At 40.8% G+C, this 26,378-nt stretch overlaps 1 protein-coding gene across 2 annotated transcripts in view; it reads right to left on the reverse strand.

Moving 5' to 3' along the window:
• Positions 1 to 21,237, reverse strand: part of LOC140481585 (solute carrier family 15 member 1-like) — a 59,716-nt gene extending 38,479 nt beyond the window's left edge. Inside the window, exons 1-7 of one of the 2 annotated variants that reach the window (XM_072578017.1) lie at positions 21,046 to 21,237; positions 20,800 to 20,837; positions 11,716 to 11,800; positions 10,450 to 10,591; positions 7,564 to 7,683; positions 5,704 to 5,803; positions 4,380 to 4,470 (exon numbers count right to left, since the gene is read on the reverse strand). In XM_072578017.1, coding sequence (XP_072434118.1) covers positions 4,380 to 4,470; positions 5,704 to 5,803; positions 7,564 to 7,683; positions 10,450 to 10,591; positions 11,716 to 11,800; positions 20,800 to 20,837; positions 21,046 to 21,052 — 583 coding nt within the window. In that variant the 5' untranslated portion in view covers positions 21,053 to 21,237. Of the gene's footprint in view, positions 1 to 4,379; positions 4,471 to 5,703; positions 5,804 to 7,563; positions 7,684 to 10,449; positions 10,592 to 11,715; positions 11,801 to 18,928; positions 18,973 to 20,799; positions 20,838 to 21,045 lie in introns of those variants that run through there. The other variant, XM_072578018.1, reaches the window with a different exon arrangement.
• Positions 21,238 to 26,378: the final 5,141 nt, after the last annotated feature.

Below are 26,378 nucleotides of genomic sequence, written 5' to 3' on the forward strand. Positions count from 1 at the left end.
GTTATGGTTGTGAAGTTTGCTGATAATACAAAATTAGCCATGCGATTGATAGTGAGGGAGAAGGATACAGTGTTCAAATTTGAAAGCATTTGTGAAGGGCACGGGAACACACAATACATAGAGTCTTACAGTCATAGAAATGTAAGCATGGAAACAGACCCTTCGATCCAACTCATCCATGCTAAAGAGATATCCTAAATTAACCGAGTCCCATTTGCCAGCACTTGGCTCATATCCCTCTGAACCCTTCCTATTCATGTACCCATCCAGATGCCTTTTAAATGTTGTAATTGTACCATCCTCCACCACTTACTCTGGCAGCTCATTCCATACACGCACCACCCTTTGCATGAGAAGGTTGTCCATTAGATCCCCTTTATATATTTCCCCTCTCACCCTAAACCTATAACCTCTAGTTCTGGACTCCCCCAACCCAGGAAAAAGACCTCGTCTATTTACCCTATGCATGCCCCCCCATGATTTCATAAACCTCTGTAAGGTCAACCCTCACCTCTAACACTCCAGGGAAAAAAGCCCCACTCTTTTTAGCCTCTCCCTATAGCTCAAACACTCCAACCCTGGCAACATCCTTGCAAATCTTTGCTAGGTTCTTTCAAGTTTCACAATTCCCTTCCTAGAGGAGGGAATTCAGAATTGCACACAATATTCCAACAGTGGCCGAACCAATGTCCGGGACAGCTGCAACATGACGTTCCAACTCCTGTACTCAATACTCAGACCAATAAAAGAAAGTATACCAAACACCTTCTTCACTATCCTATCTACCTGCAATTCCACTTTCAAGGAGCTATGAATCTGAACTCCGTGAGTTCTGCCCTTTCCAAAATGCAGCACCTCACATTTATCTAAGTTAAACTCCATCTGCCACTCCTTGGCCCATTGGCCCAACTGATCAAGATTGGATACATGACAGCATTCTGAGAAATATTTGGGAACAGAGGGATCTCAGAGTCTGAAACATAGTATGAAAGGCAGGTATTGTGGGCAGGAAGGCAAATCATATGATTTCCTTTGTTGTCCCACAGCATAAAATTCAGGAACTGCGTCAAGAGTCCTGCAGTCACTACGTGACACAAAGGATATGATTCCACCAAAGAAGATATGGAGGGGATTTATGAGGATGTTGCCCAGAATGGAGAATTTAATTATGAGAGAAGGTTATTTGAGATGAAATTTTTGTTTTGGAATAAGGGAGGCTGAGGGAAAATCTAGAGGCGAAAAAATCATGAGAAGTTTAAGTAGATTGGACAGGTGGCACCGAGCTCTTTTCGTAGAGAGGCATCAACGATTTAAAGTTATTGGCAGAATGGTTAAAGGGGAATTGAAAAAAATGGTTTTCATCCAGAGGGTAGTGGGAGCTTGGAACTCACTGTCTGAAAGAGAAGCAGAGGCAGAAACACTCAGCATATTTTAAAAAAAAAGACTTGGGTATATCCTTGAATTTCTGTAATCCATAGGGCTACAAACCAAGAACTAGAAAGTGGAATTAGGCTGGATAACACTACTTCAGCTGTGCAGACATGATGGGCTGAATGGCCTCTTCCTGTGCCATGGACTTTCCATGATTTTACATTCCTATCTCATGAAATTTTGATTTCATCTCAAAGAGGTGGAAGTTAGTTCAGTTGCACAACACTCAGAGGAAATACCATTTCGAGTAACTGTATTCACTGCTTTCATTACAGGAAGGATATACCTTTGACGAAGCACAGCACAGATTCACCAGAATGAAAATGGGGCTGAAAGGATTGAGTAATGATTAGATTTATATTCCCTGAATACAGACAACGAAGTTGCAGTCTCATTGAATTGTTCAAGATGATTAATAGATTTGATAGAGTTGATAGTTGGTGGGCGGCACGGTGGCACAGTGGTTAGCACTGCTGCCTCACAGCTCCAGAGACCCGGGTTCAATTCCCGCCTCAGGCGACTGACTGTGTGGAGTTTGCACATTCTCCCCGTGTCTGCGTGGGTTTCCTCCGGGTGCTCCGGTTTCCTCCCACAGTCCAAAGATGTGCGGGTCAGGTGAATTGGCTATGCTAAATTGCCCGTAGTGTTAGGTAAGGGGTAAATGTAGGGGTATGGGTGGGTTGCGCTTCGGCGGGTCGGTGTGGGCTTGTTGGGCCGAAGGGCCTGTTTCCACACTGTAAGTAATCTAATCTAATCTAATCTAATAAATTATTTTCTCTCATATTTGAATCCAGAACAATGAGGCAGAACCTTATAGAGAGCTTGGATATTCTATGGTGAGGAAGTGAGGACTGCAGATGCTGGGGATCAGACCTTGTGGTTCAAGGGATGAATGCAGATTTCTCCAGATTCCTCATTTTCCCTCCTCCCACCTTTTCTCAGTCCCAACCCTCAGACTCAGCACCACCTTCTTGACCTGCAATCTTCTTCCTGACCTCTCTGCCCCCACCCCCTCTCTGGCCTACCACCCTCACCTTAATCTCCTTCCATCTATCGCATTCCCAACGCCCCTCCCCCAAGTCCCTCCTCCCTTCCTTTTATCTTAGCCTGCTTGGCACACCTTCCTCATTCCTGAAGAAGGGCTTATACCCGAAACGTTGATTCTCCTTCTCCTTTGATGCTGCCTGACCTGCTGCGCTTTTCCATCAACACATTTTTTAGCTTATATTCTGGGGTGAGGCACATTTCACACACAGGATAGTGATGATCTGGAACTTTTCACCTCATAAAAAACTGTTGAGATTTTGGATCAGTTGGGAAAATTTCAAAACTAGTATTCAGTTCTGGTCTCCCTGCTATCGGAAAGCTGTTGTTAAATTTGAAAGGGTGCAGAAAAGAGTTACAAGGATATTGCCACAGTTGGAGGGTTTGAGCTATAGGGAGAGGCTGAATAGCCTTGGGCTATTTTCCCTGGAGCATTGGAGGTTGAAGAATGACCTTATAGAAGTGTATAAAATCATTAGGGGCAAGGAATAGGTGAATAGCCAAGGTCTTTGTCCCAAGGTAAGGAAGCCCAAAACTAGAGATCATAGGTTTAAAGTGAGTAGGGAAAGATTTAAAAGGGGCAATGTTTTCATGCAGAGAGTGCTGCGTGTCTGTAATGAGTTGCCAGAGAAAGTAGGCAGGTACAATTACAACATTTAAAAACCATCTGGATGGGTACATGAATAGGAAGGGTTTAGAAGGATATGGGTCAAATGCTGGCAAATGGGACTTGATCAGTTTAGGGTGTCGGGTTGGCACGCATGAGTTGGACCGAATGGTCTGCTTCTGTGCTGTATAACTTCATGAATCCATGACTCTAGTATTAATAGATTTTTGTTAGACCAAGGGATTAAGGGTGAGGGAATCAAGACAGAGTAAGTATACAGACACATCCTGATCTAACTCAACGATGGAACAATTCTCAGGGTTGGAGACCTTGTCCATTCCTGTTGGAGAATTTAGCCCAACTAATCAGGGATCACAAACACACAGATCGGACTGAGAACTGACAAGGATTTATTTAACAAACAGCGATATCACGGAAGAAACTTAACTCCACTGAAACAGTCACTGACAATCTGCTCAGAAGGAACCAGTTTCTTCCTCAAACAGAGAAAACAGTGGAGTTTTATACACTTATCACAGTGAAGTCTGAGTTATGAGATAATGGTGTGAGTTGTACAATAAAGAGAAATAAAGTTCATTTGAAGAGATTCAAGTGTCTGGTGTCTGACAATGAGTTCCTTAATTTACTCAAGAAATTCTGATCTTTGGCTGGAGTAGGTGTTAGTGGGTTTCATCCTGGTATCAATGTGTTTGTATTGTTGAGGGGGGCAAACGAAGTACCTTTGGTGCCTTGTGAAGGCTTCCTTCTAGTGGGAGCAGCTGTGTCCTAAGGACATCAGAGGTGCTGGGCTATTGTGGAGTAGGAAGCGCATTATCAGTATATTCTCTTGGTCTGGGGCTGGCTGAGTCATGTCCTGAGGTACGTGTGATGTCTGAGACGGCTGGTTTGGCCAATTCAAGGCATTGTGGGGTTGGCTTAGTGGCTAAATGCAGATATTTTGTGTTGTCTGTTTTGTGGCTACGCCATGGGGAGGCCGGGACCCATATTTTCTCCCACAAATTCCAATGGTGTAATAATAAAATTGAGCTATGATCTGATACTGCCATTGGCAAAAGGCCTGTATTTTGGGGTAAAATGGACAAAGAAAGTAATTGCATGCAGAAATTCATGGAAATTAAGGGTAGACATGCAAGATTATTTGCAATTAATGTCATTGGTTTTCAATCAAATGATGACCAACAAAGAGTTTACATCTAGTTTTGCTTTCCCAACAATTTTACAATTTATAGTTTGATTTTGACACTGTCTTCACAAAGCAAAGCCAACTACTGCCTACCTCTCAGGATGGGAGTAATAATGGTAGAAATGAGACTTCCAGCATTGATTGATAAATAGAAAACTGAGAAGAACTGACGTCTTTGTTTTACCTTTGAAGAGAGAAGAAAACATTGACTTCAACGGAGAAAGCAAAAGGTACTGTAAGATATTTACACAAATTCACGTTCATTCTTTAACATAAGGGCATTGACACATCTCCTGCTGTCATTTGCCACCTAGATTTTGCTGTCGAAGTAACAATGAGTTTATGAGCCTGCACTATTAGTAAATCCTTCAGCAACTTGTGACCTGGAAGAGATTCCCTGTCAGTTGTGAACCTGCACAAGTTACTGGAACATTAACTCTGCTGTGAGCTTCATGGAAGTGGCCACATGTGTTTCAGGAAATTACTGCATGTGTACAAGAATCACTCCTTCAACTCACCACTGAAAGTTATGACTGGTACTCGGAACAATGTAAAGACCCTGTTAATGAGAGGATTTCTCTTTCTGCAATGCATTCTTCCCTTCTGATCCAGAACGGAAACATTAGAAATTATTCATTCTAACAGGTAGAAAATAAGAAATGCTAAGCCTTCAGATTGCTTTCTCACTTTGGAGTGGCATGGTGGCTCAGTATTTAGTACTGCTGCCTCCCAGCACCAGGGACCCAGGTCTGATTCAGGCCTTAGGTGTCAATCTGTGTGGAGTTTGCACATTCTCCCCGTGTCTCTGTGGGTTTTCTCCAGGTGCTCCGGTTACCTCCCACAGCCCAAAGATGTGCAGGTCAGGTAAATTGGCCATGCTAGCTTGCCCATAGTGTTCAGGGATGTGTAAGTTAGATGCATTAGTTAGGGGTAAATATAGGGTAGGGAAAATGGGTCTGGGTGGGTTACTCTTCAGAGGGTCAGTGTTGACTTGTTGGGCCGAAGAGCCTGTTTCCACACTATAGGGATTGTATGACTTTTCCTCCTTGAGCTTGTTCCACACTCTTTTGATCCAATCTTTCTTTGCCTCTATTTCATTTTGTCCCGCTAAATTATCTTCAGTTTACCCAACTTCCTCTCTATCATTCCTTGTTTCTTTCCCAAAACTTGAATCCTATTCATAAAGGAGAAAGACTGTTCGTCCCATCATTCTTTTGTCCTCAGAATCTCAGCCAATTACTGGCCAGACAATTTTTGTACTGCTCACTCACAGTCATGGGACTTACCAACAGGACTTTTGTGAGGTCATCCAATTCTGACAACATGTGGGCCAATGTCTCTTGGAATGTTAATGCTTGATTAATGTCTTAACATAACTGTGACGGTTGATAAAAAAAAAGTTTAAACTTAATGTTACCTGGTGTTCTTCAAACTGGTCACCACCAAATGCTGACACACAAGGTTTGATGCCACCAGTGCCCAAAGCAATAAGAATCAGACCAATCATTGCCAAAGCGCTGAAGGAAACAAAACAGCAGATTTAATCTACAAACATAGGCACAATTTACTATTACCAAGTGTTGGCTCTAGCTCAGTGGTAGCACTCTTTCTCCTGAGTTAGATGTGTATGGGTTGCATTTCCACTCCACGGACTTGAGTGCACAGTTGAGGCTGTTGTCCCTGTGCAGTTCTGAGTGAGTGCAGAGGACCTTGCCTTTCAGACTAAACCGTTGTTTCTGTCCATCCTCTTGGATTGATGTAAAAGATCATATGGCTATTTTCTCAAAGAGGATTACGGAATTTCCCTAAGTGTCCCAGCCAATATTTATTCTTAAACCAAATTATCTGGTTACTATTACATTACAGGCTGTGGGAGCTTTTTGGGCATTGCCTGCAGTGTTTACAACATGGATCACACACCAAAAATATGGAATTGCTTATTAAGTTCTCTGAACATAATGAGATCATGAAAGATGCCAAGTCTTTAATTATTAATAATATTCTTTGCTTGTGATGTTTTAGATTATTAACAAGTCTCTCTTCTTTTATCATTTTGATTAAAATACAAAACTTTCATTACTTTTGGAAACACTCACCAACAATCCTTAAAGAAAATAAAAGAAGTTTTACTTCCAAGAAACTTTGTTGAAACTTATATTGAACATCATTGCATGGGTTTATCAAAGAAAAGCTAAAAAGGTTTTTTAAACCAGTGATGGCTGAACACTAGATGGATCAGTATTGGCAGATATGCTAATAGATTTAAAGCAAATTACAACAAAAATGGATCACTGCAGAGAATTACATAGAATTTACTGTATGGATACAAGCCATTCAGTCCATTCCAGCTAATTGCCACTATGTATACTTGACACAAGCCTCTTTCTACCCCACTTTATCTCATCTTTGTATTCTTTTTCCCTTCATGTGTTTTCTGTAATGCATTTTTCTAGCTGTACCTTAAATGTACCCATGCCATTCACTTCAACCACCCCTCAAGGCAGTTAATCCCCAAATTCCACATTTTTGCCACTCTCTGGGTAAATTCTCTAAAAGTTTGGGTTAAATCTATGAGTGACAATCTTATATTTATGAGGCCTGATTGCTGTTCAACTTCTCTTGTTGTGTTATGGCATGGACTTCAGACCAAACAGGTAGGGGTACCTTGAAGATAGTTACATGATATCACGACATGAGATGTTCTGGTATAAAGGTAGATATCAAACTCTCAGTGCAATGGAGTTAGTGTAATGTGTTCATACAGTCACATGTGTATGCAGTTTACAATAATTTTAGTAAGCACCAAACCTATACTAGGTGTAGGTCAATGATATTATCACAAGGTTAATAGAGTTAATGGTATCTTCAAGACATCTATCTCAACAGGAACACAATATTTGTGGTATATGCTATGCCAGCTAATACATAGAGAAGGACTTAAATTGTAACATACTGGCAGTTGTGCTTGTCCCAAGGAATGACATCATAGTGGCGTGTCATTTGTGTTCTCCAGGAAAGAGGCACAACCTGTTCATATTTCCTGACTATCATAAATGCAGCTCCGATTTCATTCTTGTGTATTGACTTTACACATTACTCAGCCTCTACATCATTGTTATAAATTGATGACCAGGATCATGTATAGGAATCTGATTGTGCTCTAACCAAACTTTAATATAAGATTAGCACAGCTTCCTTGCTTTTCCACCTAGAAGTGTACCCCAGAACTTGGCTGAATTTTTATGTGCGTGTTAACTTGCATTGCTAATTTACTCACACGTGAACTGCTAGATTATTTGGTTGACCATTGCCTTCAGTATCTGTAATATCTGCAATGCCGCTGATTGATATCACCAGTTGCCCAATTGTATAGACAATGGACAGGTAGACGATAGTCCTGTTATGAAAGAAAGTTAAATTTAGTTGAGACAAAAAAGTTCAACTCGTTCATTAAAAGATAAAATGCATGGCACAAACATAAAACTGTGCACATCCTAACAGTCTCCCTTCCTGGCAGCTATGGAAACATTTTCCATAATGCGCACCTACGTACAAAACCACAATGTCTGACCTGCACAACACATCTGCTCATTTATATTCCTACATCTCACATCTTTGCAGTACAAATTGCTGTTATGTTGATTGCCTGAGCTAGAAAAGATTGGCCAACTTCATTATTTTGTGAGTAATGCGCCCATTTCGATGCTCCCCAAATAATTAAGAAAACAAACCAATGTGTGCACGGAGACCAGAGTAATGGAAATATACAATCATAGAAAATAGGAGCAGGAGTTTGGCCGTTTGAGCGTGTTCTGCCATTCCATATGGTCACGACTGACCTTCCAACTCAATATCCTGTTCTCACTTTCTCTACATGTTCTATGATCCCTTTAGCCTTAAGAACTGTTTGTAACTCCTTCTTGAAAACATTATTTTAGCCTCAAATGAGCTTTTACTTCTACCTGGTATCACAGGTTATTGGTTTCTTAAGTTTTGGCAGCTGCAATTTTAACCTCACTCACTCACTGGCCCTCACACCAAAATTACTTTCCATTGAAAACAGTGACCAGCAATACCAAACAGGCTGCAAAATCAGCACTCCAAATGATTCAGAGCTACCAGACGAGTTAGCTTGAAATTAGTTCCATGATTTCACTTGTCCCTTGACACTGGTTGGATCACCAAGAGGATGTGCCTTCCAGCTGTAACTCCTATTTGCTTAGTGTGAGAGAATGGAAGACGATTTCAGAGTATCCATTAACAAATGGATTCAGAAAGGCAAAAACATTCTGTGCTATTATTAGCAAACTGTCAATATCTTTATCATCACCAGATACATGTTCTGATTCTGCTGTGAAATTGATCAACTCTCCCATGCACCACAGCCTCCAATGACAGTGATTGAGAGTGGCACCATAGTCGTTATACCACTGAGCTTGGATTCCAAAGGTTAGGATGAAAGATCTGGTGCAGCGAGATCAAACTCCACCATTCCAACTGGAGAACTTGAATATAATTAATTAATCAAGCAAATCTGGAGCTCAAAGTCTAGACTCAGAAATGGTGATCATAAAACTACCAGATAATTGGACAAATTAAGGAAGGAAGTCTACTTCACAAAGTCTAGTTTACACAAAGCTCCATATCCACAGCAATCTGGTTGACTCTTAACTACATATGAAATGTACACGTTAAATATGCAAGTTACTTGATTGTATTAAGGAAGGTGGCTCACCACCCTTCTTCTGAGGACAATTAGTGGTGGAGAATAAATTGCAGCCTTATCAGTGATGCTCATGTTCTGCGAATTAAGTTAAAACCTTGATACTTCTTTTGAATTAAATGCGACAAAGGAGAGTGTGTGCATTTGTGCCTGTGCTTTAAAAGAATTGTTTCATTCACCTGTTATTTTTCAATTACCTTATCATCCAATTCATGTTAAAAGTCAACATTGAATCTACCACATCACAAGTTTGTGTCCCCTGGTTATTGACCCTCCTGCGAGTGGAAACAGTTTCTCCTTATTTAATCTATCAAAACATTTCAAGTTTTGTTGAATACCTCTGTCAGATCCACACTTAACATCCTTACTCTAAGGAGAACAGTTTGAGCTTCTTCCATTTCTGTACAGTACTGAAATTGCTTATTCCTAGTACCATTCTGGTACATCTCCTCTGGTCCTTCTCCAGGGCCTTGATTTGCTTCTTTTTTTTAAAGTTAAAAATCACACAACACCAGGTTATAGTCCAACAGGTTTATTTGGAAGCACCGGCTTTAGGAGCACTGCTCCTTCATAAAAACCCATCTAGTTCACTAACACCCTTTAAGGGAAGGAAATTTGCCAACTTTACCTGGTCTGGCCTACATATGGCTCTAGCCCCACAGCAATATGATTAATCCTTAACTTCATCACATGATTGTGGAGTTCATCAGCTGGTTGAAGGAGTGCACTCCGAAAGCGAGTATTTCCAAATAACCCTGTTGGACTACAACCTTGTGATGTGCGATTTTTAACTTTGTCCACCCCAGTTCAATACCGGCTCATCCACATCCTTCTTTTTTTGAAAAATTGCTTATTTTCATGAGACATGGGTGACTCTAGCAAAGCCAGCAAATTATTTCCTGTCCCTATTTGCCCTTGATCTGAATGACTGGCGAGGCCATTTCAGAGGGGAGTTAAGGGTTAATCATATTGCTATGGGGCTCGAGCCATATGTAGGCCAGACTAGGTGAGGTTGGCAAATTTCCTCCCCTGAGGGATGTTAGTGAACTAAGTGGGCTTTTATGAAAAATGACAATTTCACATCCACACATTTTATTCTTATGAGTTGAATTGAAATTCCACCAACTTCTGATTGTCACTATTTCGCTTCAGAGAAATGGCACGTGTGTTGAAATTGTAGAGTGTAGTACACAGAATTTGACACAATGCTCCAAATGAAGGCAAACCAGTGATTGATAAAGATTTAGCTCAACTTTATGCTTTTGTACTTTTTATAAAGCCCAAAGTCTTGTATTTTTTAAACCAGCCTTATCAACGTGTCTTGCGACCTTAAATGATTTGTGTACATCTGTTCTAGGTCTCCATGTGCCTGCATTCTCTTTACATGTTATTGCTGTAACATATTTGCTAATTAAGTATCATTAATTTTAAAATACTTACTTGAATTTTCCCAACCAGGAGTCAGCAATGATTGCTCCAATGATTGGTGTTAAGTAACACAGAGCAACAAAGGCATGATAAATGGCGGTTGCAAAATCCTCAGTCCAGTGCAGAAAATAACGGAAATAGAGGACAAGCACAGCTGATTAAAGAAGACAAAGAAGACAGATTGTTAGATCAGAAGACTCAGCTGTTAAGAAATGTTCCATCTTTATTAAAATAGCATGCTAACATGGAGGCATTGAACTGTATTGTTGTATAATATTTCATATCATCTTCTCTCGTGTTGCCCTTAGGTTTTGTACTTTCAAGCTTCCTCATCTATGTCCATTTCATCTCTTTGCCAAAACTTTTGTCCACATCTTTACTTGCTCAGGACTTGACTAACCCAATGCTCTCCTCGCCAGACCCCACCTTAATTCCACGCACTGTCAACTGATTGTCTATCCACCAATGCCTTAGTTTTAAAATTCTCATTTTCATGTTCAGATGGCTCTGTGGCCTTGCCCATCCTTATCTCTCTCTAATCCCTTCCAGCCCTATGATCCTCCAACTCTGGCCTGGTGCGCGTTCCTGATTTTACTTGTTATACTGTTGGCAGATGTGCCTTTAGCTATCTAGGCTGTAAGCTCTGAATTTCCTTCCCTAAATTTACCTGTCTTTCTACTCACTCACACATTTGCTCTCTACTCCTTAAAGGTCAGAAGTCACACAACACCAGGTTGTATTTGAAATCACAAGCTTTTGGAAAGTAGTAAGGTGAACCTGCCAAAGGGGCGAGCATCTGAAAGCTTGTGATCTCAAATAAACCTGTTGAACTGTAACCTGGTGTTGTGTGACTTCTGACTTTGTCCATCCCAGTCCAACACCTGCACTTGTACATCATGGCCCGTTTAAGGCATTCACTAAAGCCTAGCTTTTGACTGAGATTTTGTTCACCAGTCTAAAAATCTCCTTTTGCAACCCAACATTAAATTTCAATCGAGTAACCTGCCTACGAAGTGATTTTGGATGGTTTATTAAGTTAAAGGCATTTTGTAAACGCAAGTTGTTATTGCTGGTTGGAGTTGCTCGCTGTAAAAATTTTATATACAATCGCATTTTTATTCATGTTATGAATTAGGATGAAGGATCGCAGTTACCACCTTCATTGTTCAACAAATGGAGGCCACGTCAAATATTTGCTCAATTCTGTACAGCTGAGATCCAAGTGAACCAATTCTTTGTAAGTCTCAAAGTTATTATAGTGTACAAAATGCAAAGTACCTCGCATTCCATAGTAGGAGAATCTTTCACAGAATTCATTGACCACGATGAAGAAGATGCTGATGGGAAATCCCAAACAACTAGGCTGTGAGGAAGCAAATGAATGAAAATTGATCTCTAGCAAAAGTTCCAATGAAAATAAATGTCTGTCCACCGCAACAAAATAACTAGGTAACAAGATAGTGACCACCTGTCCAATATAGAATACTGTTTCTTGGTTTTGAGAATCTATAACCTATATATTGTCCTCAAACAGATTTTTTATGGACAACTGGCCTATTATATTGTTCATGTTAATTGTTGCTTTGCTGATTTGACAGAAATACCTGACTGAAGGCAATACAGAATAAGCAGAAAGTGAGGACTGCAGATGCTGGAGATCAGAGTCGAGAGTGTGGTGCTGGAAAAGCGCAGCATCCTGATGCTGCCTGACCTGCAGTGCTTTTCCAGCACCACATTCTCGACTCTGAAAGCAATATAAGACTTGCACTACATAACTTCATCCACGACTTCTGGACACCCGCAAAGCCTCAGAAGCCGTGAAGTAGTTTCAGAAGTGCACCCTTTGCCATGCTATTCCAGTATAGCTACACCACTGGCATCTGGCCTATAGTGTGAAAAGTTGGCCTGTTGTATCATGTACACAATATACAGGATGAATCCAACTCAGCTAACTACTGTTCCGAGTGTTTAATCTCGAGCGTCAATGAAGTGATGGAAGGTGTCATCAGTAGTAATCTACTCAGGGAAGCCCAGTTTGAGTTCCACCAGGGTTACGTAGCTCATTACAGCCTTATTTTAAATGTGGATGAAAGACCTGAATTCCAGAGGCAAGATAAGAGTGACTACTCTTGACAACAAGGCCACATTTGACAGAGTGTGGCATCAAGGAGCTCAGGCAAAACTGGAGTCAATAGCAATCAGGGAAATATTTTCCACTGATTAAATTCACACATGGCACATAGGAAGGTGGTTGCTGTTTTTAGAATCAGTTGGCGCAGCTCCAGGACCTTTCTGCAGGATAGTGTCAAAGACACAGCCACCTTCAGCTGTTTCGTAGATTCTCTGCAATGTTGATGTAGGCCATTTGGCCCATTGAGTTCACACTGACTTTCTAAGGAGCATCCCACCCAGACCCACCCCCTACCCTAACCCTGCAACCTTGCATTTCCCATGGCCAATCCACCTAGCCTGCATAGCCCTAGACACTATGGGCAATTTAGCATCACCAATCCACCTTTTCTGCACATGTTTGAAACGTGGGAGGAAACCAGAGCACCAAAGGAAACCCACACAGTATGGGGAGATTATGTAAACACCTCATGGACAGTGGTCCAAGTATAGGAGCGACCAGGTCCCTTGCGCTGTGAGGCAGCAGTGCTAATCCCTGAATCACCATGCCTCCCTGATCGGCAATGACTTCCCTCAGTAATAAGGTCAGAAATGGGGGTGTTCACTGATGACTGCATAGTGTTTGACACTATTTGATACTCCTCAAGTACTGAAACAGTCCATGTTCAAATGCAGCAAGATCTGGACAATATCAGGTTTTGACTGAAAAGTAGCATGTAACATTCCCACCACACAAATGCCAGGCAATGACCATCTCCAATGAGAGAGAAACTAACCATCATCCCTTTACAAACACACAGGGAGGAGGTGGCCTAGTGGTATTATCGCGAGACAGTTAATCCAAAGACCCAGGTAATGCTTTGTGGGTGGCACGGTGGCTCAGTGGTTAGCACTGCAGCCTCACAGCGCCAGAGACCTGGGTTCAATACCTGCCTCAGGTGACTGTCTGTGTGGAGTTTGCAAATTCTCCCCGTGTCTGCTTGGGTTTTCTCCGGGTGCTCTGGTTTCCTACCACCGTCCAAAGATATGCAGGTCAGGTGGATTGGCCATGCTAAATTGCCCATAGTGTTAGGTGTGTTACTCAAGGGTAAATATAGGGTAGGGGAATGGGTTTGGATGGGTTACTTTTCGGAGGGTTGGTGTGGACTTGTTGAGCCAAATGGCCTGTTTCCACATTGTAGGAAATCTAATCTAATCCGATGGTATTACCATCATTGAATCCTCCACTATCAACAATTTGGGAGTTATCAATTTCAAAAAACTAAACTGGACTAGCCATATAAATACAGTGGCTACAAGAGTAGACCAGAGCCTAGGAACCTGCAGTGAGAAGTTCATCTCCTGACTCCCTAAAGTCAGTTTACCATCAACAAGACACAAGTCAGGATGCTTTGTCTGGATGAGTGCAGCTTTCTTAGAAGAGTGAGGGATGACTTAATGAAATATCTAAAATTCAGAATGGCCTTAACAAGGTGAACGTTCGAAAGGATGTTTCTTCTTGTGGGTCAGTCCAGTGCACTATTTTAAAATTAGAGGTTATCCATTCAGACAGAAATGAGGAGTATTAATTTCTCTGAGGGTTGTGTGATTTTCTGAACTCTCTGCCTCAAGATGGCAGTAGCCATGGGTCATTAAATATTTTTAAGATAATTTCTGGACAGCAGGGAAATCAAGAGGCATTGGGGTTAGATGGGAATGAGGAACTCGAAACACAAGCAGATCAGCTGTGATCTTATTGAAGGGCAGAACGTACTCATGGGGCTGAATGGCCTGCTTCTGCTCCTATTGGATACGCTGGTATGGATGTATAACCTCAGAACAATCTTCCAAAAACCCGTAATGTGCAATACCATACGATCAGATAATCTGTCTTTTAGAAGTGATATTGGTAAAATCAGCTTCAACAGTATTGAAATATCGTGAAGTTATTCAAGGTACTTTATAAATGCAAAAACAGAAGTTGATGGAAAAGCTCAGCAGGTCTGGCAGCATCTGTGAAGAGAAACCAAAGATAACATTACGGGTCCAGTGACTCTTTCTCAGAACTTATAAAAGCAAGTCTTTTTATCTTTCATTTACAAATTAATTTGCTTGCAGATAAATCTTTCCTAGGTTTGTTTTTGTGCTTCTGATTTAGTCAATTCCATGTAAACCTTTTCTGATACAGTACTAGCTCACAGAGATGGGTTAAACCCACTGAGTCACGACTGAAAACCCCTCAGTAGTGGTTGTAAGGTAATGGTTCTGAAGTGGTTTTTTTAGATTAGATTACTTACAGTGTGGAAACAGGCCCTTTGGCCCAACAAGTCCACACCGACCTGGCGAAGCGCAACCCCAACATTCACCCCTTCACCTAACACTACAAACAATTTAGCATGGCCAATTCACCTGACCTGCACATCTTTGGACTGTGGGAGGAAACTGGAGCACCCGGAGGAAACCCATGCAGACACAGGAAGAATGTGCAAACTCCACACAGTCAGTCGCCTGAGGTGGGAATTGAACCCGGGTCTCTGGCGCTGTGAGGCAGCAGTGCTAACCACCCATGGTTAATGTTTGGCTGTACCCATTCTACTAATGACTTTTTTTTCTCCCAGCATTCTGAGGGAACACATAAATCCAAACCAGGCCCCTAAGGTCCTCATAATTAGACCTGACTAAATGTAAATGTATATATCGCAGTAAATTTTCTTTGTGTCTAAGATTTGTGCTCTTCTGTAAATACTCTAAGGTGCTTCATTCTGTACCCATAACTACTATATAAGCCCAAGACAAAGCACTGATACAGGTGCCACTCACAATACTCACACAGTATGGCATATTGGTATAGTTGGCAAATCACAAGGTACCAGGTATGATCATCTGGGAAATCACAACAGATGACCCCACTGGAATAATAGACTAAAGAAATTTATAGGACATCTGCACGCAGCAGGATGATCTGCAAGGCAGGTTAATCTTTGTCCTCTATATGTGTACGTATGTGCACTTTGGCAATAGTGACCACAATTCAGTCATATTAACAATAGTAATGTGCAGGGATAGGTATATACTACAGGGAAAGAGGTATAACGGGGGAAAAGGGCAATTATGATGTGATTAGGTAAGATTTAGGATGTATGGGATGGGGAAGATAACTGCAGGGAATGAACACTCTTGAAATGTGGAGCTTATTCAAGGAACAGCTACTGGGAGTCCTTGATAAGTATACATCTATCAGGCAGGGAGGTAGTTGTTGAGAGACGGAGCCATGTTTTTCTAAAATTGAACCTCTTGTCAAAAGGAAGAAGAAGGTCTATGTGAGGATGAGATGTGAAGGCTCAGTTATAAATTAGCTCTCAGTTATAACTTGAGAGTTATAAATTAGCCAGAAAAGATCTAAAGAGCAGTCGAAGGAGATCCGGGGGGGGCGGGGGGAGTCGGGAGGCACGAGAAGTTCTTGACGGATATGATCAAGGAAAACCCTAAGGCCTGCGATAGGTATATCAGGAATAAAAGAATGACTAGAGTAAGATTAGGGCCAATCAAGGATGGTTGTGCAAAGTTGTGTGTAGAATCTGAGGACATAGAGGAAGTGCTTAATGAATACTTTTCATCAGTATTCACATTGGAAAAGGGCAATGTTAGTGAGAATACAGAGATACAGGCAACTAAATTAGATGGGATTGCAGTTGACAAAGAGGAGGTTTTAGCAATTTTGGAAGATCTGAAAATAGATAAGTCCCCTGGGCCGGATGGGATTTAAGCTTGGATTCTCTGGGAAGCCAGGGATGAGATTGCAAAGCCTTTGGCATTGATATTTATGTTATCATTGTCGACAGGAGTAATACCAGAAGACTGGAGAATAGCAAATGTTGCTCCCTTGTTTAAGAAGGGGAGTCAGGCCAACCCTGGTAATTATAGGCCAGTGAGCCTTACTTCAGTTGTGGATAAGGTGTTGCAAAAAGTTTAAAGAAATAGGATTAACAATCATCTGGAAAGAAATAACTTGATTAGGGATGGTCAACACGGTTTTGTGAAGGGTAGGTCGTGCCTAACTGACCTTAATGATTTCTTCGAGAAGGTGACCAAACAGGTGGATTAAGGTAAAGCGGTTGATGTAGTGAATATGCACTTCAGTAAGGCATTTGATAAGGTTCCACATGGGAGTCTACTGCACAAAATACAGAGTTTTGGGATTGAAGTGATTCAGTGAATTGGATCAGAGTTTGGCTAGCTGAAAGAAGACAGAGGCTGATGGTTGATGGGAAATGTTACCAATGGTGTGCTGAAGGATCTGTTTTGGGGCCACTACTGTTTGTCATTTTTATAAATGATCTGGATGTGGGCATAGAAGGATGGGTTAGTAAATTTACAGATGACATTAAGGGAGGTAGAGTTGTGGATAGTGCCAAAGAATGTTGTGGATTACAGAGGGACATAGATAAGATGTAGAGCTGGGCGGAGAAGTGGCAAATGGAGTTTAATGCGGAAAAATGTGAGTCACAGAGTCATAGAGATGTATAGCATGGAAACAGACCCTTCCGTCCAACCTGTCCATGCCGACCAGATATCCCAACCCAATCTAGTCCCACCTGCCAGCACCCGGCCCATATCCCTCCAAACCCTTCCTATTCATACACCCATCCAAATGCTTCTTAAATGTTGCAATTGTACCAGCCTCCACCACATCCTCTGGCAGCTCATTCCATACACGTACCACCCTCTGCGTGAAAACGTTGCCTCTTAGGTCTCTTGCATATCTTTCCCCTCTCACCCTAAACCTATGCCTTCTAATTCTGGACTCCCCGACCCCAGGGAAAAGACTTTGTCTATTTATCCTATCCATACCCCTCATAATTTTGTACACCTCTATAAGGTCACCCCTCAGCCTCCGACGCTCCAGGGAAAACAGTCCCAGCCTGTTCAACCTCTCCCTATAGCTCAAATCCTCCAAAGCTGGCAACATCCTTGTAAATCTTTTCTGAACCCGTTCAAGTTTCACAATGAGGTAGTTCACTTGGGAAAAAATAACAGGAATGCAGAGTACTGAGCTGCTGGTAAAATCCTTGGCAGTGTAGATGAGCAGAGCGATCTCAGTGTCCAGGTGCATAAATCCCTGAAAGTTGCCACCCAGGTTGATAGGGTTGTAAAGAAGGCACATGGTGTGTTGTCGTTATTGGTAGGGGGATTGAGTTTTGGAGCCAAGAGGCCATGCTTCAGCTCTACAAGACATTGGTAAGGCAGCATCTGGAGTATTGCATGCAGTTTTAATCACCACATTATAGGAAAGATGTGGAAGCTTTGCAAAGGGTTCAGAGGAGATTTATTAAGATGTTGCCTGTTATGGAGTGAAGGTCTTACGAGGAAAGGCTGAGGGAACTGAGGCTGCTATCGTAAGAAAGGAGAAGGTTGAGAGGTGACTTAATCGAAACACATATGATAATCAGAGGATTAGATAGGGTGGACAGTGAGAGCCTTTTTCCTTGGATGGTGAAGGCTAACATGAGGGGACATAGCTTTAAATTGAGGGGTGATAGATTTAGGACACATATCAGGGTAGTTTCTTTACTCAGAGAATAGTAGGGGCATGGAATGGCTTGCCTGCAACAGTAGTAGACTCACTGTTGTTAGGGGCGTTTAAATGGGCATTGGACATACATATGGATGATAATGGAACGGTGTAGGTTAGATGGGCATCAGATTAATTTCACAGGTTGGTGCAACATTGAGGACTGAAGGGCCTATACTGCGCTGTAACGTTCTATGTTTGATGCGCTATAAGTTTCATTATTTACGTGTTAATGTTCCCAATGTCAGTCATGTCCCATTTGAGACATTTGAGCACCGAGGCCAACTCAGACTTGCTGCACAGTGCTGATATTGTGCTGTACTGTCAGTGTTTCTGTCTCCCTGTACAGTACTGAGGGAGTGCCTACTGTCAGTATCTCTAACTCCCTATATACAGTAACAAGGGAGTGCAGAACCGTCAGTGTTTCGGTCTCCCTGTATACACTAATGAGGGAGAGCTGTACTGTGAGAGTTTCTGTTTTTTGGATATGACATTTAACTGCGACCAAATATGCCCTCTAAAGTGGCCTTAAAAAATCCTTCAGCACCATTTTGAAAGGAGCAGTGATGTCCTGGCCAATATTTCTCCCTTAATCGATACTTTATCTGGTCAGTGCTCGTGGTGACTTTTTGCTGTGCACAAGTTGACTGCTATATTTCCACACTATACCAACGACTGTGCTTCAAAACTCATTCATTGTCTGAAAAACATTTTTGGATGGACTGAGGTCATGAGGTCATTATATCATTTGCCAAAGAAAGCAAATTGAAATTCTGCAATCCAAATGCAGATTAAAAGGAAGTGCTGTACCTTGTGGCTACTTTATTATTATCTCCACCCAGTGAAAGTTTGGGCACCAAGGAAAACCTCCTGTCTCAAAATGTCATAGTTCCTGGAGAACCTGGAACATTAGACAATACATAACTTGATAAATCAGACAGCTATAGCAGGCACTGTGGAAGGATAATAGGCAAATGAAATTCAAAGCAGATAAATGTAGTACATTTGGCGATCATGGAGGTGCAAGTCTAATTGGAGGAATGAAGGGATGTCACATCAAAGATTTATCTATAACTCTTAGTTGCTTCCCAGGTTACGAAGGCCATTACAAAGGCAAGCAAAGCACTAGGCTTTATTCCTGGAGGGGTAAAATTGAAAGGTAAAGAACTTATGCTAAACCTGTACTGAATCTTGGTTAGATGGTGCCAAGATTACATGTGATGCCAAGATTAATTGTCCTTGACTGGGATGTTCCTTCTATGACAGATGGTACCAGTGAATTAGGATCTATTCTTTCTCAGGGTTGTTTTTCTTTGCTCTTCACTTGATGCTTCAATGTTAATGTTTCCAAATAAGCAAATATGCATAGGCTTCCTAGCACTATCACATTAATAACTACTTGTTGTCGAGTTGAGACCAGAAATTTGATGAGTGGATATCTCAATTTGTTTTTGAGTACATAGTGTTGCTCAGTAGGTAGCACTCTCAGCTCTGTCTCAGAAATTCATAGGCTCCAAGTCAGTATGAAGCGCAACATTTAACATGTTACAGAGGGTGTGCTGAACTGTTGGACATACAGTTTTTTGGATGATACATTAAACTGGGACTCCATTTGCATTCTCAGATGGGCTTAAAACGTCCTATTTCATTATTTTGCAAAAGAACAGCGAAGGTCTCTCCAAAGACTTGGCCAATATATATCCCTCAACCAATATCACAAGAACAGATGATTTGGTCACAATCACTTTCCAATTTGTGGCTGCAGTGTCTCCTACATTACAATCGCTGCAGTTCAACAAGTGTTTTATTAACTGAAAAACACTTCGGGTCATCTTATGGGCTATATAAATATAAATCTCTTCTAAAACAGATATATTTCTGATTGTGCTTCAGTCAGAATTCCAGAACATAGTTTCGTGGAGATTAAACCAAACTGTGTTAGGTAATAGTGAAAAGCAATTTTAAATTCTGACAAACGAACCTGACTTTAATACAGTGCAATGTGCATTATAAATAACAATGCTTTATGTAAGACACCTCCATTATAGAATCATAGAGTTTTGCAGTACAGACAGACCCTTCAGTCCAACCAGTTCATGCCAAACATAATTCCAAACTAAACTTGTCTCTCCTGCCTGCTCCTGATCCATATCCCTCCAAACCTTTCCTATTCATGTATTTATTTAAGTGTCTTTCAAATGTTGTAATTGTACCTGCATCCACCACTTCCTCAGGAAGTTCATTCCACATGCAAAGCACCTTCTCTGTAAGAAGTCTGTCCCTCATGTCTTTTTAAAATCTCTCTCCTCTCACCTTAAAAATTTGGCTCCTAGTCTTGATGTCCCAATCCTAGGAAAAAGATGCCTACCATTAAGCCTATCTCTCTCTCTGACCTTTGAATGAAGGTACATTCCATCGGCAGATAGTCTGTTAATTGCTGTTACATTAATACTTATTTCTTTGAAAAAAAATGCCATAGAATAAAATTATTAAGAGAACACTCACACTGCCAGTAAATAAAAACAAAAGACTGACATGAAGCTAGACCAACCAGAACGCTGAACAACTAGATCCCCATTTCTGAACTAACAAAATGCAGCTTATAAATTGAGTTATAAGACCATCTCGCAAAACATTTGACCAAATACAAAATGAAAAAATAGAAAATGATCATTACCAACCTTTGAACTTGTCGCTTCCTCATCTCTGTTCTTTTTATCTGTAGGACAGTTTGAAAATAAAACAGAAATGAAAAGTTTCTTTGAAATGTTGGATGTTAATTAAGTGAGTTTTATAACTGTTCTTCACTGACAAACTGTTCAGCAAGTTGTCATTAAATATATCACAGTTTGACAAGGCAGGAAACTTGAATAAACAAGATCCATTTGAAACGAACAGAATTTCCATGCAAAACTGAAGGCACCAACCTTTCATTTTTTTGCAGCTGGTTGAGTGTCTTGCTCTTCCCTGGAAATTTAAACTTGAAAAGAGGACGAGCAAAGTGTTGGCATCAAAATTTAAAGTTCGGACCTTGAACTTGGTCCATTTCTAATCAGTCAGGTGACCAAGGTGGATTCCCTCATTCAGCTTGATAAGATTGACAGCTAAAATCCTCAAAATAGCAGCTGTTGTTGCTGTCCTGAAAGGAGAGCAGAATTAATTTTGCAACACACAGCGAAACAAAAATCAGGTAAGACGACGGTGAACATGCACAGACACTCCCAGCAAAAAGTACAACTTTCTTCATCCATTTCATTACTGATTGACAAGATGAGCTATTTTTGTAACTCATTTTACTAACTTGTTCATAAAAAAACAGAACTTCTCCAGTACTTGACTCCCCGATGACAACTGCTATTTATCAAACACTAAAAGATATGTTAAGACTCCCACAACTTACCCTGGATGAATTCCATCTGTCTGTGAGTCACTTATGGGTTTGAGATCTCATTTGGCTGGCAAACCGCTTCAGCAAAAGAATGCCCAGTTTATTTGTGACATCATTTAATTCACACACACCGCAACAGAAATTGCTGCAAATGTTAACATGAGTCTGGCAGAGTTACAAGGAGAAATGTGATAGTTAACCCTACGATTGGAGATCTGTGGATACAACTGATCTTGAAAACAGAAAGACCTCTCAGTATACAGATTGAAAGATCGCAAGGAGGGAGGGAGCAAAAGGTCCAGGGGAAGAAAATAGCTCAGCCAACTGAAAGACACTGTACAAATAAAATGCAAGTCTTCCTTCCAATTATATTTGCTTCCCAGAGACTTCCCACATCTCCAGAGGATAATAGCAAAGCTTAGAATATTCTTGCCTAATGTTGCATGTGCAAACATTTTAATTACCCTAGACCCAACTACACAGATGCTGCTAGACCTGCTGAGTTTTTTCAGCAATTTCTGTTTTGTTTCCAACTAAATAGAATCTTTATTTGCTCTTTCACAAATCACAATCCTTCCCATCGTTTGGTGAAATATCTCAAGTCTATTATGTGCTGAGTGAAGAAATGCTGTATGTTAAATATAGCAAGCCAATTTTTGTTAATTTTCATGCTGTATCACGTAGTCATTAGTTTACAACAATATTTTAATTCATACGTATCAGCGTATCATTCTATTTTCTCTGTCATGTTTATCTACTTCTCCTTAAATTCATCAACGGCAACAAGGAGAATTTGAAATTATGCAACACTTTTAACATGATGAATCACTTCACAGGAGGTAAATTGACATCGAGCCACATAAGGAAACATTAGGTCAGGTTGGTCAAAGAGAGTTTGAATAACATCCTTAATGGAGAAGGATCAAGGTCGAGAAGTTTAGGTAGAGAATTACAGAACTTTAGCTCCAAGCAACCAAAGGTGCAACAGCCAATATTCAAAGTACGATAACCATAATAATTTGCATTTCTGACGGAAGGTTCTGAATTCACCAACTGCACTGACTCAAAAGGCAGTGACTAGTAGTGCAGAACCCCAGGCTAATGTTCTGGGACACAGGTTTGAATCTCAGTGGCAGATGGTGAAACTTGAATTCAAAAAGATCTGAAATAAAAGACTTGCTAGTTGACCATGTAACCACTGTAGATTGTATAAAATCTACCTGGTCACTAATATCCTTAAGGGCAGGTGTTTACAAGTGAATCCACACCCAGAACAAAGTGGTTAATCCTCAACTATCCTTGGAAATGGCCGAGCAACTCACTCCATTGTTTCAAAATGGTATAAAGTCTAAAAAAGGTACTAAAATCACGAAAATATCCTATATCAACATAGGAACTGGAACCAACAATGATAAACACAACCCTGTCAACCCTACAAAGTCTTCTGGCTGTCTACCAATGTGACAAAATTGGGAGACCTGTCTCACAGACTAGTCAAACAACAGCCTGACATAATTATACTCATGGAATTGTACCTAACAGACAATGGCCCAGACAACATCATCATCCTGAAGTGTGTTCTGGCTCCCAATCAGAGATCACTGCATGCTATATAGTCAAGAAGGAATGGCCCAGGTATCCTTACATTAACTTTGGATTCTATTAAATCTTATAGCATAAGGTCAAAATAACCTCTTACTGTTTACCATTTACCACCTTTGTTTGACTGATGAAGCAGTACTCCTCTTTACTGAAGGACAGTGGCAAAGGCTGTCTTTAATATCCTGCATTCAGTGGCACCACTCCTTGACTGAGCTGGCTGAGTCCTAAAGGACACATCTACTAGACTGGGTCTGCAGCAGGTAATGAGGGAAACAAGAGGGAAAACTCCACTTAACTTTGTTGTCACCAATCTACCCTGTCAGAGATGCATCTATCCAAGGACCCCACATCCCTTTTTGCTGTAGCTTTCTGCAGTCTTTCCCCATTTAAACCATATTCAGCTCTTCTGTTCTTTCTGTCAAAGTGTATAACCACATAATTTCCCATATTATATCCGATTTGCCAAGCTTTTTCCCATTCGCTTAATCTGTTCATATCCCTCTGCAGAATGTTTGTGTCATGTTCACTACTTCCTTTCCCACCTATTTTTGTGTCATCTGCAAATTTGGCAGTAGCATATTCATGCTTCTAATTCATCTTTAATATATATTGTAAATAATTGTGGCCTTAGCATTGATACCTGTGGCTCATTATTAGTTACAGGGTACTATCCTGAAAATATCCCTTTATCCCAACTGTCTTGTGTTAGTTAGCTAATCCTCTGTCCATGCTAATATACTCACCCAACATCATGGGCTCTTGACTCATCAAATAGCCTTATACATCATTAAACACTGTTTGGAAATCGAAATATATTACATCTACTGGTTTCCCCTTTACATATCCTGCTTGATATCTTCTCAAAGAACCCTAATAAATGTGTCAGACATGAGTTATCATTTATGAAGCGACATTGATTCTGCTTCATTTTATTGTCTATTTCCAAATGCTTTGCTATCACAATAGACTTTAACACTTTTCCGATGACAGACATTAAACGAACTGACCTACAACTAATCGTCTTGTGACTTCTGCCCTTTTGGAATAAGGTTATTAGATTGGCAGTTTTCAAATACTCTGGAACTTTGCTAGAATCTAAGCATTCTTGGAAGGTAACTACATCCATGTGAGTTTCTCTATGACTTTTTTCCGAGTGATAATTATTGAATTTCTTCCCTTCCCACCTTTAGCTCACGATTGTTTAGTGTTTTTGCTGTTATGAGTATTCTTCACTGTGAAGATTATTGCAAAGTATTTACTCCACTCTTCTGCCATTTCATGGCTCCCCATTATTATTTCCCCAGCCTCATTCTTTAAAGGGCTTGTGGTCATCACTTTGGCCTCTCTCTGCCTTTTAAACATTTAAAGAACCTCTTACTGTCCTTTATATATCACTTGCTAGATTGCCCTCATTTTATTTTCTCTCTCTTTTTATTTGGTCTTCTTTTGTTGATTTTTACAACTTTCCCAATTCTCTGGCTTACCACTAATTTATGCCACATTGCATATTTCTTCTTTCTAACTGATGCTATCCTTAATTTTTGTTGTTAACCATAGTTGGTTTATTTCCTTCTTAGAATCCTTCTTTCTTACTGGCATATATCTGTACTGTGAATGCTGAATAATTTTCTTAAATATCTACCATTGCTCCTTAACCATCTTTTGTGCTAAACTCCTTTTCAAGTCCACGCCAGGCAAGTCTGCCCTCACTCCCATGTAATTCCCCTTTTTCAAAGTTTAACACAATTATCTCTGATCCAAATTTCTCACTCTCAAACAGAATGTTAAATCCTGCCATATTATGTTACTGTTCTGTAGGTGATCTTTTACCCCAAGACCATTAATTAAACCTGTCCCATTATGCATTAGCAGATACAAAATAGCCTGATTCTTGGTTGGATCTACAACTTATTCTTCTTGGAAACTATCCTGATTTCACTCTATGAGTTCCTCATCATGGCTACCATTGCCAATTTGTTTTTCTCAATCTACATGACGATTAAAGTCACCCATTGTTAATATACTGTCGTAGGCATATGCTCTTATTACCTCCCAATTTATTTGCTGTCCTAGAAAAAAGCCGTTGGTAGGTAGCCTATAAATTGCTTCCACCAGTGTCCTTCCCCCCTTGTTATTTCTTACATCCACCCACATGGATCCTAAATCATTTGATCTGAGACCATTTCTTGCAATTGTACTTATTCTATCTCATATGTGCAAAACTACCCCATTGCATTTCCCTTCCTGCCTATCCTTTTAAAAACATTCACACGTACCTGATTATTTAGTTTCCAACTTTGACCTCCATGTAACTATGTCTTTTTAATGAAGTCCTTTCTTTCACATTGATGATACCTTCTATTGTAAATAACCGAGAAAATTGTGGACGCTGTAAATCAGAAACAAAAATAGAAATTGCTGGAAAAGCTCAGCAGATCCGGCAGCATCGGTGGAGAGAAATCAGAGTTAATATTTCAGGTCGAGTGACTGTTCCTCAGAACTAATGGTAGCTAGGGAAATGTCAATTTATAGGAGAATTAAGAAGTAGACAATAGGTGGGGATAGAACCCAAAGAGAGAAGAATTGGACAAAGGAATGGATAACAATCTGGCTAGAAGAGTGAATAGCTATTAATGGGGGTTGTTAATGACTAACAATGAGTTGCATGTAAAAACTGACTGCGTGTTAACAATGCCTGGTGAATGGGTGTTGGGATAAGGACATGGGAGAGCTCAAGTTCTAAATTTATTGAATTTGATATTGAATCCAGAGGGCTGCAGGGTTCCCAAGTGGAAAATGAGATGCTGTTCTTCCAGCTTGCATTGAGCTTTGCTGGATCACTGCAGCAAGCCTGAGAGAAATGTCGGCCAGGGAACAGGGTGGTGCGTTGAAGTGGCAGGCAACTAGAAGTTCAGGATCTTTTTTGCGGACAGAACATAAGGTGTTCCATAAAGCAGTCACCTAGTCTATACTTTGTTTCCCCAATGTAGAGGAGACCACACTGTGAGCAGTGAATGCAAATTTTAGATTATGTGAAGTGCAGGTAAAGTCCTACTTCACCTGGAAGGTGTGTTTAGGCCCTTGGGTACTGAGGAGGGAGGAGGTAAATGGACAGGTGTGACACTTTCAGCGGTTGCAGGGGAAGGTGGTCTAGGGCTGTGGGGGAAAGAGTGGACAAGGATGTCCAGAAGGGAATGCTCCCCGCAGAAGGTTGACAAGGGTGGGAGCGGATTATGAGGCTGGTGGTAGCATCTTGCTGGAGTGGCGAGG

This window comes from Chiloscyllium punctatum, chromosome 9 (genome assembly GCF_047496795.1).
Source record: "Chiloscyllium punctatum isolate Juve2018m chromosome 9, sChiPun1.3, whole genome shotgun sequence".
Classification (NCBI taxonomy): Eukaryota; Metazoa; Chordata; class Chondrichthyes; order Orectolobiformes; family Hemiscylliidae; genus Chiloscyllium; species Chiloscyllium punctatum.